Consider the following 14,221-nt stretch of genomic DNA (forward strand, 5'->3'; position numbering starts at 1 on the left):
GGACTTTTTCTCTAACTCGTGACCTTTTTCACTTTTATTTGAACTTTCCTCGTCTCTAGTTTATATATTTTGGCAAATCAAATGATTGTATCTTCTTTCCTATAGTCCTCACAAGTCATGGACTCATATACAATGTTTGAACCTCAATTGAGCAGAATAGAAAACTGCAGCTTCACACCACCATCTTTGTCAGCAGAATTAGCTTCTAACAGAGATATTACAAGACAAAATTTTATTCCCAGAATAGTGCCTAGTCCTCAGAAAGTTGCATATGAAAAAAAGCAGAATGAACAGGTACCTTTCTTTTTTTAAATAAAAGTCTTTATTGAGTTAGATAGGTTACAATCTTGTGAAATTTCATTTGTACATTATTGTTTGTCAGTTGTGTTGTAGGTGCACCCCTTCACCCTTTGTGCCCAACCCCCACCCCATCTTTCCCCTGGTAGCCACTAATCTGTTCTCTTTGTCTACATTTTTAAATTCCTCATATAAGTGGAGTCATACAGAAATTGTCCTCCTCTATCTGGCTTATTTCACTTAACATAATTCCCTCAAGGTCCATCCATGTTGTTGCAAATGGGACGATTTTGTTCTTTTCTATGGCTGAGTAGTATATCCAGTCATCTGTTGATGGGCACTTAGGTTGCTTCCATGTCTTGGCTATTGTAAATAATGCTGCAGTGGACATTGGGGTGCATGGGACTTTTGGAATTGTTGACTTCAAGCTCTTTGGATAGATACCCAGTAGTGGGATGGCTGAGTCATAAGGTGTTTCTATTTTTAATTTTTTGAGGAATATCCGTACTGTTTTCCATAGTAGCTGCACCAGTTTGCATTCCCACCAGCAGTGTATGAGGGTTCCTTTTTCTCCACAACCTCTCCAACATTTGTTACTATTTGTTTTAGTTATTTGTGTCATTCTAATGGGTGTAAGGTGATAGCTTAGTGTAGTTTTGATTTGCATTTCCCTGATGATCAGCGGTGATGAACTTCTTTTCATGTGTCTATTCGGCCATCCGTATATCTTCGTTGGAGAAATGTCTGTTCATGTCTCCTGCCCATTTTTTGATCGGGTTGTTTGATTTTTTTGTTGTTGAGTTGTGTGAGTTCTTTATATATTATGGATATTAAGCCTTTGTCAGATATATGACTTGCAAATATTTTTTCCCAGTTAGTGGGTTGGTTGTTTGTGAACAGGTCCCTTTCAATCACTAGTTCTTAGCATTTTATATTTTTGTGATATGCTCTTTTTGTCTTTTTATGGATTGAAAAAATATTAGTTGTGGGTTGCTATAGATATAGCCAAATTAGGAGAGAAATTAAGTATAATAATTCTTCTTAGGTCAAAAACTTAATTCTCTGGGCTGTAGAAGATTATGAATCCCAAAACTGGAATGTTCTTTAAAAGTCTTTGAAATCATCATCTTTTTATAAAATTATTGATAGTAAAATTGACCATAGTTCAATGTGTTATGTAATACTTGATTGTAATCACAGTAAAGGAGTAGTTGGTGATGTCATGATGGCCCAGTATACATGATATGGAAAGGATCCTGTGAATAGCAGTACATAATCTCAGTGATGTCATAGTAATCTGTTAAAGTATAAGTTGTGATGGCTTGATTCTTCCTATGACTTGAAAGATAGCTGGTTATATGCACTTCCATCCAAGACTATGCACATATATGTATATAGATAGAGATATTTAGTGCTAAAATGTTCAATCGTTGTAGTCTCTATAGTTAAAATTATAAAAACATCCAAATTTTTGAAGTTTGTAATATATATGCCATAGAACATACCAAGAAATGATCTTTTACTAAGTTTACATAGAGTTAAAAAATATAAAATTATTAAAGGTTACTATACTAATATATAATGGTAGTGAGTAAAATGGTTATGTAAACACTCTATCTTGTTAACAAGGTTAACAAGAATATTTAGTTTTGAATCTCTCCCATTTTTAGCATGAGGTGGTTTTATGTCATATTTGTGTATTATTTCTAAATTAATTTATAATTAGCAAATTTATAATCATTTATAAATTATAGTTATATATTACAGTATTATAGTTATATACAATATGTAATGATATTCAATTTTATTGAAGTATATTTTCTGCTTTTCAGAGAAGGGAAAATGAAGTATTGTGCTAGGCTTATTAATTTAAGGACCCAATAATTTTTTGTTGTTGCTTTGGTGAGGAAGATTGGCCCTGAGCCAACATCTGTTGCCAGTCTTCCTCTTTTTGTTTGAGGAATATTGTTGCTGAGCTAACACCTGTGGCCCTCTTCCTCCATTTTGTATATGGGTTGCTGCCACAGCATGGTTTGTTGAGTGGTATGTAGGTCTGTGCCCAGGATCTGAACCAGTGAACCCTAGGCCGCCGAAGCATAGTGTGGGAACTTAACCACTATGCCCCTGGGCTGGCCCCCCAATAATTTTCGAGTGATGCAATGAAAAACATTCAGTTACCCGTTCCATTTGTATTTTATAAGACTAAAACTTGCATCCTACATCAGCTTTAACTCATCCTTGCTTTGTTAAATAGTTTATAGGATAGAGAATGAGACCCTGTGTAATCTATACTTGAATAATCTTCTACTTAGAGACTGCAGGTTAGTGATTATCTCCAAAGGGGTAAATAATGTTGTACTTCATATGGCAGAAGAGAGAAAAGAGAAGCTAACGTCCCTGGTAAGCTGTGGTGTCACATTGTGAAGTATTAGGGAATTTATTTATTTGGATATATATTTGGAGAGATTTCAGGAAAATTAAAATGAGACTATAAATTACATAAGAAAATGAGTTGAAAAACAGGTTAGAATAAAAAGTGGTCTGGGGCTTACTAGTCCCTGGAGAAGTAGTATTGAGCCAATATATAATATTCTCTTCTGTTTTGATTTATTTGTGTGTTTCTCCCTGCACCATTGACACTGTCTCTCTGAGGCTGAGATGAGATGTGTTATCAGACTTTATTTTCAGCTTTTCTTGATTTTAGACCTTTTTTTAAAAAAAGACTTTTAGTATCTCTTTTTGCCTGCACGTCTTTTTTTTTCTGACTCTTTCTGTCATTGCTTGTCTTTGGACGTCTCGTTTCTGTGTTTCATGGCTTATACATAAAATATACTACAGATATGAATTATTATTGCTGGATAGATTAGTGTTGGGCCATTATAATATCTTTATATGGTACCTTCCTCATTAACAAATGGGTTATCACATCTGCTTTTCACAAGAGTCTTTCCATACTTTCCCCGTTTGGCACTCAGTGGTAGCGATATTCAGAAAGATTAAAGTAGCAGAGGCTGGCCCTGTGGCCAAGTGGTTAAGTTCACGCGCTCCACTATGGCGGCCCAGGGTTGTGCTGGTTCGAATCCTGGACGTGGACATGGCACAGCTCGTCAGGCCATGCTAAGTTGGTGTCCCACATGCCACAGCTAGAAGGACCCACAACTAAAAATACACAACTATGTAACGGGAGGTTTTGGGGAGAAAGAAGAAAGATAAAATCTTTTTTTTAAAAAAAGATTAAAGTAGCAGTCTAAAATTACTTAGTAAATGGAGGAACTGAGATAAGTGCAGTTGTTTCCTTGGGAGAAATCATTATTTTCTGTCAGTGATATTTAACTTTTATTTACTCAAGATCTTGGTGTTCCGGGTCTTTTTTTTTTTAATCTTTTTTTACCTCTGAGAAAATGGTTAGCTCACCATAGATCAACCCTGTTATTTTAGCAGTCATTCAAATACTGACACTGCTTTCATTATTAGAACAGTATTTATTTTGTTTTCAATAAGGACACTTTCTTTTAGACTAAAAAATACATTTTTAAACTATAGATGTCTACTTAAATGAGGTTTTACGGTAAATTATTTAAATTGTATATATGTACATTTACCCTTTTGGCAGGTTCTTCCTTTTTTTTTTTTCAGCTCAGTAATGTTAATTATTCTAATTCCGTGATTTCCAAATTAAACAAAAATCAAGATGCTTTCAGTCCATCATATAAAACAGCACAATTTGGAACATTATTTGAAAGATTAAAAAGGTAAGCAAAGATGTTGAAGGAAATAAAGAACCTGTAGCATGCTTTCTTTGAGTTATTAATTTGATTTTACTGGACAGAAGTATTTTTAGTTAGAAACGTGAACAGACCTAAGTAAAACTTCTAAGGAAGAAAAAACACTGTAAGGAAAATGTAGCATTTAATTAAAGTAGTTATAAGTAACAATTTTCTGATGTACATATCTACCTTTCATTTATTTATTTTAAAAAATATTTTGGGCCAAGGTGCTTTGCGTCTGTTTTATAATCCCTGTTTTATGAATTACTACTTTCTTTTTCTTTATCATAAACATAATTTTTTTTTCATATTTATGGTAGTTGATCAGTGCCCCATTTTTATTTTCTAGGTGTCTGTATTTAAACTCTGGTTCGTTGTTTTAAAAGACATTAAACTTGTAAAACCAGTTTGAATCACTCTTGGTAATCATAGTGAGAAACTTTGACTCTGTAATTCTGTCTCAGTCTTCCTCATTTTAGTAAATGGCACCACTATTCACTCAGTTGCTTAAGCTAAAAAAAAGTTGTACCTGATTCCTTCCTTTCCTTCAGCTCCCAATATCTGTTTCACAAAGAATTGTCAATTCTGTATTCTAATAAACTTTAAAGTTATCTACTCATTTCTCCATCTCTACAGGTTCCATTTCAGTCTAAGCCACCACTGCCTCTTGCCTAGAATTGTAATAGCCATATAACAGTTCTTTTTGTTTCCTCTTTGTCCTTAGGTCTATTTTTTTTCACACTTTATTAATGTATAATCAACATACCATAAACTGAACTTATCTAAAATGTGCACTTTGGTAAGTTGTGACATATGTCAAAAATAATGACCATTCATCATCCCCAGTAGTTTCTTTGGGCACCTTTGTAATCCCTTCCTCTGGCTACTTTACATCCCTTACTCCCATCCCAAGGCAACTGCTGATCTGCTTTCTATCACTGTTGATTAGTTTGTATTTTCTAGAATTTTATATAAATTGCATTAATACAGTATGTTTTCCTTGTTTTGGTCTAGCTTCTTTGACCTAGCATAATTTGAGATTCATCTATGTCGTTGGTTGTGTATATCAATGGTTCATTCCTTTTTATTGCTGAGTAGTATTCCATTGTATGGCCATAGCACAGTTTATTCATCTGTTGATGACCGTTTGGCTTTTTTCTCCAAGTTTTTGCTCTTCCAAATAAAGCTGCTATGAAAGTTCATATAGAAGTCTTTGTTTAGACATATGCTTTCATTTCACTTGGGGAAACATCTATGAGTGGAATGGCTGGGTCATATGGTAGGTATATGATTAAATTTTTAAGAAACTGACAAACTGTTTTCTAAAGTGATTTGTACCATTTTACATCGCATCAGCAGTGTATGAGAGTTCCAGTTGCAGCATACCTTTGACAACACTTGGTAAAGTCAGTCTTTTAAAATATACGCCATTCTAGTCAATATGTAATAGTATCTTACTTTGGTTTTAATTTTGCATTTCCCTAATGACTAATGATGTTGGCATCTTTTCATGTGCTTATCAGCCATTTGTGTATCTTTGGTGAAATGCTTACCTTTTTCCTTTCCTTAGTGGTGTCTTTTTGAAGTAAAAAAGGGTTTAATTTTGATGAAATACAGTTTGTTAATTTTTTCATTTAGAAATTGTTTGTGTGTTGTCATAGCTAACAAGTCTTTGACTAAGCCAGGGCTGTGAAGATTTTTTCCTATGTTTTTTTCTGTCTTGTAGTTTTAGATCTTACATTTAGGTCTATGATCTGTTTTGAGTTAACTCTTATGTATTGTGTGAGGTAAGGGTCTAAATTCACCATTTGCATTTGTGGAAAGGAAAGAATATCTTTTCCCCACTGAATTGCTTTGGCACCTTTGTTGAAAATCGATTGACCAAAAATGTAAGTTGTTTTTCTTTTCCCCCAGGAATCTCAGTTCTGTTCCATCGGTTAATTATGTCTATCTTTATGTCAGTGCCACACTGTCCTGATTACTATAGCTTTACTGTATGTTTTGAAATTGAGAACTGTATTAGTCTTCCAGTTTGTTGTTCTTTTTTGAAAATGTTTTGGCTTTTCTTAGTCCTTTGCATTTCCATATAAATTTTAGCATCAACCTGTCAGTTTCTGGAAATAAAAAAAGCCTACTTGGATTTTGATAGGGATTCTATTGAATTTGTAGATCAATTTGGGGAAAATTGCCATCTTAACAATAGTGATTTTTCCAATCCATGAACATGAAATGTTTCTCCTATTCATTTTTTTTTGAATGTCGTAACAGCTTTATTCATAGTAGTCCCAAATTTGAACTAACCTAGATGTCCATTAAGAATAGAATATTATGGGGCTGGCCTGGTGGCATAGTGGTTAAGTTTGCATGCTCCACTTCGGTCGCCTAGGGTTTGCAAGTTTGGATCCCAGGTGCAGACCTAGCACCACTTGTCAACCCGCACTGTGGTGGCATCCCACATAAAATAGAGGAAGATTGACATAGAGATTAGCTCACTGACAATCTTCCTCAAGCAAAAAGAGGAAGATAGGCAACAGATGTTAGCTCAGGGCCAGTCTCCCTCACACACACACAAAAGAATAGAATATTATATTATATTCATGCAGTGAAATAATACACAGAAATGAAAAAAAATAAACTGCTGATACATGCAGTAACAAGCATCTCCATGGAAGAATCTCAACACAAAAAGAGGACCATTGTGTAATTCCATTTATGTGGAGTTCAGACCCTGGCTGAATTAATGAATGGTGATAGCACTCAGAATGGTGGTTACTGTTGGGAGGTGTGGACTTGGAGGGGCATGAGAGAACCTTCCAGTGTGTTTGAAGAGTTTTATTTTTCCAGATTTATTGAGATATAATTGACAAATAAAAATTGTATATATTTAAGATGTTCAAGATGATGATTTGCTATACATATACATTGTGAAATGATTACCACAGTCAAGCTAATTAACACATTCATCACCTCAAATAGTTACCATTTTTGGGTATGTGATCAGACCACTTAAGATCTGCTCTATTAACAAATATGCAATTTACAAGTATACAATATAGTATTATTAACTATAGTCATCATCTTGTACATTAGATCCCCAGAACTTACGCATCTTATAACTGGAAGTTTGTACCCTTTGACTAATATCTCATTTCCCCTACTCCCCAGCATCTGGCAGCCACCATTCTATTCTCTGCTTCGAGTGTGACGTTTTAGATTCCATGTATGGGTGAAATCATATAGTATTTGTCTTTCTGTGTCTGACTTATTTCACTTAGCATAATGCTCTCCCTCTTCATCTATGTTGTCACAAATGGCAAGATTTCCTTTTTTATGGCTGAACCATATTACATTGTGTTTGATCTTCTTTAATTTCTCTGAGTAATGTATTTTTTTTTTTAAAAGATTGGTACCTGAGCTAACAACTGTTGCCAATCCTTTTTTTTTTGTCCTGCTTTTTCTCCGCAAATCCCCCCAGTACACAGCTATATATTCTAGTTGTGGGTCCTTCTACTTGTAGCATGTGGGATACTGCCTCAATGTGGCCTGATGAGTGGTGCCATGTCCGCGTCCAGGATCCGAACCGGCAAAACCTTGGGCCGCTGAAGCGGAGCGTGTGAACTTAACCACTTGGCCACTGGGCTGGCCCCTCAGTAATGTATTGTAGTTTTCAATATATAAGCAGTGTGCTGCTTTTGTTAAATTTATTTCTAAGTATCTTATTCTTTTTATGCTGTTGTGAATTGAATTATTTTCTTAATTTCATTTTTGGATTGTTCATTGCTAGTGTATAGAAATACAATTAATTTTTGTATATTGATCTTGTATCCTTCAACTTTGCTGAGATCATTATTAGTTCTAGTAGTATTTTTGTGGATTCTTTAGGAGTGTCACCATACTGGATTATGTTGTCTATAAATAAAGGTGTTTTTATCTCTCCTTTTTCAATCTGGTTGCCTTTTACTTGTTTTTCTTGCCTGAGTGACTACAGCCTCTAGTACAGTGTTGAATAGCAGTGACAAGAGTGGCCATGCTTGCATTTTTCCCACTCTTAGGGAAAAAGCATTTAGCCTTCACTATTAAGTATGATATTAGCTGTAGGTTTTTGTGTAGGTGCCCTTTATCAGGTTGAGGAAAGTCCCTTCTATTCCTAGTTCATTGAATGTTTTTATCATGGATTTTGTCAAATGCTCTTTCTGTGTCCCTTGAGATTATCATCTAGTTTTTCCCTTTATTCTATTAACATGTAATATATTACCGTATTTTGAAGTATTAAACTACCTTGCACTCCTGGGTTAAAAGCTGCTTGGTCATTATATATAAACCTCTTCATGTAATGCTGGATTTGGTTTGCTAATATTTTGTTTATGATTTTTGCATCCATATTCATTAGGAAAATTGGTCTGAATTTTTCTTTTCTTCTTATGTTTTTTGTCTGGCTTTCATATCAGAATAATACTGGCCTCATATAATAAAGTGTAAAGTGTTTGCTCTATTTAATAGAAGAATTTGTGGATTCTTTAGATGTTTTTGCATCAGGGCTATTCTTAGTGGGAAGGCTTTTTACTAATTTTTTTTACTTGTGTAAAGATCTATTCAGATTTTCTAATTTCTTCTTGAATCAGTTGTAGTAATATGTGTTTTTCTAGGAATTAATCCACTTCATCTAAGTTGTATGATTTTTAGCATAAGGTGATTTATAGTATTCCCTTGAAACCCTTTCAGTTTCTGTCAGGTTGGTGTTGATGTCCCTTTTTGAGTTCTAGATCTGTGTCTTTTCTCCTGTTTTTCTTGGTTAGTGTAGCTGAAGATTTGCTAATTTTATTGGTCTTTTTAAAGAACTAAGTTTAGGGTTTTATCAATTTTCTCTATTTTTCTGTTTTTCATTCCATTGATCTCTGCCCTAATGTTTATGATTTCCTTTTTCTGCTTGCTTTTGGCTTAGTTTGCCTGTCTTTTTTTAGTTTCTTAAAGTGCAAGCTTAACTTACTGATTTGATATATTTCTTCTCTTCTAATACAGGCATTAAAAGGTATAAATTTCCCTCTAAGCAGTGCTTAGAGGCCAACCAATGATTAGTTGGAGGTTGTGTTTACGTACCTTCGGCTATCAAGGCTTCCTCCCTTGCACAAGACCTTACACTCAGCTAGGGATGAGTAGATACCTGTAGCTCTTTCTGGTCTCTCCTGAGTCTGCACTCAGCCTTACACGTGTATGCAACCTTCTAGACCACCAGGAGGGTCTGGGAGTTTATCAAAGCCTCTTGTACCTTTTTGTTTTCTGGATCTCTCTATGAAATTTCTGGATGGTTTTTGCTTGCTGCAAATATCTCAGCCTCAGGCAGCTGCAATTTTGGGCTTCTTTGATAGTTTGCCACCAAGACAATGATTATTTTTGACAAATTCCCTGGGCATGAGTCTCCCACCTTCCCGACCCTCTCCAGACAAGCTCAGCCTTGGTAGGCTACCAGCCATGGAGTTGGGGGTGGAGGGATGGTGGCAGCCTAAGGCTAAAATTCCACAGGCTCCCACTGGTTCTACAAAGGTTGAGTAGTTTTTCTTGAAGTACTGCTTCACAGTTTATTGGATGCCATTGGTCACTCCCCATATTTGAGATGATTTTTTTGGTGAGTGTTATCTGGTTCTGTTACTGCTCTTAGGGGACAAGATTTGCCAGGTTTCTCAGTCTCTCATTCCAGAAGTCTGGCCCCACAATTGATTAATTTTGAATGTTAAACCAACCTTGTATTCCTGAGATAAACCCTACTTGGTCACAATGTGCTAACCTTGTTATGCATTCATTGGATTTGATTTGCCAAAATTTTGTTAGGGATTTTTACATTAGTCTTCATGAGGGAGATTACTTTCTAGTAATATCTTAGTCTGGTTTTGATATCAGCCTAATGTTGGTGTCATAGAATGAGTTGAGAAGTATTCCCTCCTGTGTAATTTTCTGAAAGAGTTTGTGTAGGATTGGTACATTTCTTCCTGAAATGTCTGGTAGAGTTCATCAGTGAAGTCAGTTGGTATGAAGTTCTTTTTGTGGGAAGGTTTTTTTTTTTTACTATAATTTCCATTTTTTACTAGATAGGAGGCTAGTTGGATTATTATTTTTTTAGTGAGCTTTGGTAGTTTGTGTCATACAAAAAATGTATCCATTTTATCTATGTTGTAAAATTTATTGACAAAGTTATTCATAATATCTCCTTATTATGCGTATGAAATCTTTAACTTCTGTAGTGATGTCTTTTCTCCCAGTACTAATATGGGTAAGTTGTTTCTTCTCCCCTTTTTCCCAGTGATTATCCTGATTACAGACTTGCCAATTTTATTTATTTTCTCACAGAATCATCTTTCAGTTTCACGTATTTCTTACTTTTGTTTTTATTTCATTGAATTCTGCTCTTATCTTTATTTCCTTTTGTCTGTTTACTTTGGATTTAATTTACTCCTTTTTTCCTGATTTCTTAAGGTGAAAGCTGAGGTCATTGACTTGAGACTATTTTTCTTTTCTAATGCACGTGTTTAGTGCTGTAAATTTTCCATAACTGCTGCTTTGCTGCATCCTACAAATTTTGATATGTTTTGTTTTATTTTCATTCAGTTAAAAAACTTTCTAATTTTCCTTTTGATTTCTTCTTCACTCCATGAGATATTAAGAAATTTGTTATTTGGTTCCTAAAATTCCCAAGACTTTTCTGTTATCTTTCTAAATTAATTCCATTGTGGACAGGGAACATCCTTTGTGTGATTTGAATCCTTTCAAATTTATTGAGACTTGTATTATGGTTATGAATATAGTTTACATTTAGTGCAACAATTGATATATGATTGGATTTGTCTGTTCTCTTGCTATTTATTTTTTATTTCTCCCATATAATCTTTGTTCCCTTTCCCTCTTTTCTGCCTTTATTTGATTTTAGTCTTTTTTATGACTTAATTTATCCTTTTGTTGGCTTGTTATCTATAACTCTGTTTTGTTTTTCAGTGGTTTCTTTAGAATTTATTGTATATATTTTAATTTATCACAGACTATATTCTAGTTATGTTATACTACTTCAAGTATTGTGTAAGAACCCTGTAATGGTATGCTTCTCTTTCTCCCCTCTGGCCTTTGTGGTGTTGTATTCATACATTCACTTATATAAATGTTATAAATCCAATAATATATTATTGTTCTTTTTGCTTTAAAGAGAGTTAAAAATTAAGAAAATATGTTTTTTATACTTAAGCACAAATTTATCATTTTTGGTGGTCTTTGTTATTTTGTGTAGATCTAGATTTCCATGTGGTGATATTTTCCTTATGTTTGAAAGACTTTTGTTAACATTTCTTATAGTGTGGGGCTGCTAGTAATTAATTCTTTCAGCTTCTGTGTATTTGTAAGTTTTTATTCTTTTCTTTTTGAAAGATATCTTTTGCATTGTTTCCTACTAGAAGTTGCTGTCATTCTTATCTTAATATCTATATATCTAATATATAATTTTTCTCTGTTGCTAAGATTTTTCTATCATAGATTCTCCATGGTGGATTTTCTATCATAGATTTCTATCCATTGATTAGGATGTTCCTTTTCTTTTTATTTCTTGTCTTTGAGCTGCATTGAGCATCTTGGATCTGTGAACTTAGTTTTTATCGAATGTGGAAAATTCAGCCATTGATTTTTTGGATGTTTTTTATTCCTCTCCTCTCTTCTTTGGGGACCTTAATAACATGTAAGTTAGTCCATTTGAAGTTGTGTCACAGTTTATTGATGCTCTGTTTATTTATTTTCATCTGTTTTTCTCTCATTGTTTCATTTTATATAGATTATATTGCTTTTTCTTCAGATTCTCTAGTTGTATCTTCTTTGGTGTCTAATCTCTATGTAAATCTATTCAGTATATTTTTTATCTCTAGAAGTTTGTTTTAACTCTTCTTTATATCTTCCATGTTTCTATTCAACATCCTCAGTCTTTCGTCTATCTTTTTGGACGAAGGGAATATAGTTCTGATAACTATTTTAATGTCCTTGTCTACGAATTCTATCATTTGTGTCATTTCTTGGTCTATTTCTAATAATTGATTTTTCTCTTCATTATGGGTTGTAACTTTCTACTTTTTTGCATTCCTGATAATTTTTTTTTAGATTGTATACATTATGAATTTCATCTTTTTGGTCTGGAAATTTTTGTATTCCTATAAATTTTCCTAAGGTTTTTCTGGGATTTTAGTTGCTTGGAAATAGTATGATCTTATTAAGGCTTGCTTTAAACTTTGTTAAACAGGACCAGATACACCTTCACTCTGTGGCTAATTTTGCCCCCTGCTAAGGCAATATCCTTCTTGTATTCTTGGAGTTCCTTTGAATTAAGAGGTTTTCCACTCTAACTGGTGGAAACACAAAATTTTCTCATTTCTGTTTGAGTTCCTGGAATTGTTCACTCTTCTCATCTTGGGTGTTGCTTTTCCCAGCCTTGGGTAATTACTTCATACGCATGTGCTGATCAGTACTTAGCTGAAGATTTGAGAACTTTCTGTAGATCTCTGGAGCCCTCTCTCTTTGAAGCACTCTCCTTCATGGTACTCTGCCCTGCATACTCTGTTCTCTGCAGTCTTCCTGACCTTCCAGTGCTGTTTCCTCAACAAAGGGAATCTGTGGGCTCCAACTGGATTTCCCCTCTCTGTTCTGTGGCTTGGATACTCTCTCCAAGCAATAAGCTAGGAGCAGTCATAGAATTCACCTTACTTGTTTTCTCTCTGTCAGGGATCGTTATCCTATTCTATCCAATGGCCCAAGTCTGAAAGCCATTGTCTCATACAGTTTGTCCAGTTTTATAATTCTGTCAGTCAATTAGGCTAAATCTTGTTTCTCTAGCTTCATTTTGGCCAGATAGAAATCAGGATATTCGCATTCACCCAGCAGTCAGACTGATAGTTTTTAAGGCAAAAAGCAAGAGAGTTTTACTTTTGTACTTAGCAATTTTCAATATTTCTTATTGCTCTTTTCAAAAATAAAGCTCTACATGATCTGGGCCCTTTTGTACCTTTTAAGCCTTAGGCCGTAAGTTTTCTTTCACTGATTCTATTCTAGCTTTACTCCTCTTCTTTTTGTTTCTCACATGTGCTGCAAATCTTGTATTTGTGTTTATTCCATCCCCCTGCAGTATGCATACTCCTCTCTTTATATGTCTAATCATTCTGTATCTTTAGCTTATTTATCACTTCTTTGCTAGGAACTTTCCTGACCAGCTATCTGAAAAGGACCTCCAACACAAGTTGTTCCATCGTCTGATCTTGTAGCACCTATAAAGCTGCTGTAATTATCTTTTTTATTTGTTTATTTCTTTTATCCATTGTACTTATTAATGGTTAGTTATTTATTTGTTATTATCTTCCTTCACTAGAATATAAGCTGTATTATCTCCCTACCACATGGCAGGCATACATTAAATATCTATTTAATGCACATAAAAGGCTTATTTAGATAATGAATTTATCCATATTGTAGTCCGTAAATGAATGAACTTTTATCTATAGGAAAAAGTGTTAAAGAAGTTGGATCGATTTATCTTAGTAATGATTTTATATTTTTAGCATCATTTCTCTCTGTCAATCTTTACAAGTAGCAATCCTTCCCAACATTCAGTCCCCAACTCAAATGCCACCTACTTGATTTTTCTCAAGTAAAAGCATTTCTTTTATTTACTGTCGTAAGACTGTAGAATAGCACTTATCACTTTCTAGTTTTTCTCTCCCCTTCCAGACTATTTCCTGTGAGCAATAACTGTGCATTATACATTTCTCTGTTCTCCAGATCTCTCAGTGAGTGATTCTTCTGAGTCAGAATGCTTAAAATGCTGTTTAAAAATGATTATTTACATTTGTAGTGTGCTTTCTAATTTATGAAGTGCTTTTACATTTATTTTCTCATTTAAAGTAATACAGTTTCTCTGGTGTGAATGGCGTATATTATTGCGTGCTATAGGTTATGCCTTTGATATCACAGAATAACATTATTCTGCTCAAAACACCACTAAGACCCGTATTGAGAAACAGTGTAGGATCACGGTCTATGAACATTCCTGGACAAAATCTCTCTCTCTCTTTAATGCCAAACTGAATTCTTTTCTCTCTCTGTCCCCAATACGTGGCATAGTGCCTGGAACACGGCAGGTGGAC

General features: G+C 34.4%; 1 protein-coding gene across 1 annotated transcript in view; it reads left to right on the top strand.

Moving 5' to 3' along the window:
* Positions 1–14,221, top strand: part of LOC138917792 (regulator of DNA class I crossover intermediates 1-like) — a 72,591-nt gene that overhangs the window by 32,956 nt on the left and 25,414 nt on the right. Inside the window, exons 6-7 of the mRNA XM_070235958.1 lie at positions 106–294; positions 3,934–4,049. Of these exons, the coding sequence (XP_070092059.1) occupies positions 106–294; positions 3,934–4,049 (305 nt within the window). The remainder of the gene's footprint in view (positions 1–105; positions 295–3,933; positions 4,050–14,221) is intronic.

Source organism: Equus caballus, chromosome 15 (assembly GCF_041296265.1).
Source record: "Equus caballus isolate H_3958 breed thoroughbred chromosome 15, TB-T2T, whole genome shotgun sequence".
Lineage (NCBI taxonomy): Eukaryota > Metazoa > Chordata > Mammalia > Perissodactyla > Equidae > Equus > Equus caballus.